This window comes from Limulus polyphemus, unplaced genomic scaffold, assembly GCF_000517525.1.
Source record: "Limulus polyphemus unplaced genomic scaffold, Limulus_polyphemus-2.1.2 Scaffold6931, whole genome shotgun sequence".
Taxonomy (NCBI): Eukaryota; Metazoa; Arthropoda; class Merostomata; order Xiphosura; family Limulidae; genus Limulus; species Limulus polyphemus.
The window spans coordinates 40509-41985 of record NW_013672541.1 but is presented as its reverse complement, the minus strand read 5'-3'; the positions used below and the strand labels follow the sequence as shown (position 1 = coordinate 41985).

The 1477-nt window shown below is 28.2% G+C and overlaps 1 protein-coding gene across 1 annotated transcript in view; it reads left to right on the top strand.

Annotated features, from left to right (window-relative positions):
* The first annotated feature begins 770 nt into the window (after positions 1-770).
* Positions 771-1477, top strand: part of LOC106474190 (ubiquitin-conjugating enzyme E2 N) — a 32336-nt gene continuing 31629 nt past the window's right edge. The window contains exon 1 of the mRNA XM_013934881.2: positions 771-1079. Coding sequence (XP_013790335.1) covers positions 1050-1079 — 30 coding nt within the window. The 5' untranslated portion in view covers positions 771-1049. The remainder of the gene's footprint in view (positions 1080-1477) is intronic.

The following is a 1477-nucleotide window of genomic DNA, read 5'->3' as shown; positions in this document are numbered from 1 at the left end:
TTATTAAGGGTGAGTAAAGCACTATGCATTAAAACCACAAAATTTTGTTCATGTTTTTGTCGAAAATTAAATCTAAAATAGTACTTGAAGTTCATTATTTAAGTTCTGTAGAGCTTTTGGTGTATGGAAGACATTTCAATACCACTAATAAACGACATTATAATGCCAAAATCATTTTTCTTTAATTGGACACTTAACATTTCGTGTTTTAATGGAACGCTCCTGAAGAAGTTGTAAAGCGAAAGTGGAGTATTTAATTCAAGAAAAATAACAAATTTGGTACTATAAGGTCGTTTATTAATAGTACTTGAAGCTAACAACTAGTATTTGTGTGTTTTTAAGTAAGGCATGTTCCATTGTTTCTTTAATGTTACTTTCGTTAACAGTTTGGGTTATAATATTTAATATGTGATATGGGTATTAAAAACTTTTATTTAAAAATACAAAATAAATTATTATATTTTTAAAATAGAGCCTGTTTTTGCGTTGTTAGCTTAGTATATAAATTTAGGAGAATCTAAATCTCCTAAGCTGACTGAATTTCGTGAGATATTGGTTTTACGGCAGAAAATATCGTTAATGGCGAGGGTACCCAAATTTTGAAGCAATGCATTCTGGTCTTTATAAATAAGATTTAACGAAGAAAAATATACAATCAATATTACCAGGTTAATTTTGTTTATATTTTGGTCTAAGTAGGTAGGTTGCTCTGAACGAAAGTTAAAATTAATTTTATTTCTTTGTTTTATCATGAAGTTTCAAACAAAATAAGATATGTGACAACGGGCAACAATAGCTTCTAGAAAGTTTGCTTACTTTGAGTTAAAAAATTTTCTTTTATAGAAGTTTTAAGTTACACTCTCTCAGTCAGTCTCCTGAATTATATACAAAGAGGGCGCTAGCTAGATTTCAGCCATCTTGTAATGATTTTATCTGTATCCGTGGTTGGTGGTCAACGCTACAAGATTTGTTAGAAACCGAGCTAGATCATTCGAACTTGCTAGCGTAGCGGCAGAGGAAGTTCGGAAAACTTATTTTTGTTTTTTGAAATGGCCAATTTACCTCGTCGAATAATTAAAGTAAGTACATGCATTGTATTGCCCATTTAATAACTTAATTGTTCTTTACCTTTTAATCATTGTGTTTTTCATTAGATTATTTAAATTTGTAGTTAATCAATAACTTGAATGAGCTTTTCTTTTTCTGAAACCGGTACTGTAGCCTCTAGGCCTAACTAGTATGTCTTAATGATAATGAAAAAAGAAATGGAATTGAATATTTTATTGTTATTCTTATTTTCAATTACTCTACTGTTGACTAGCATTCTTTTAAGTTCTAATTAAAATTTAAAGTACGTAGGTATGAAATAATAGTTTTTAATTTATATATTGAATTTAATGGATTTTCACTGTTACTGTACATTTTCACTGTATATATATATATATATATATATATATTAATTTGTAATGTTTGCTTA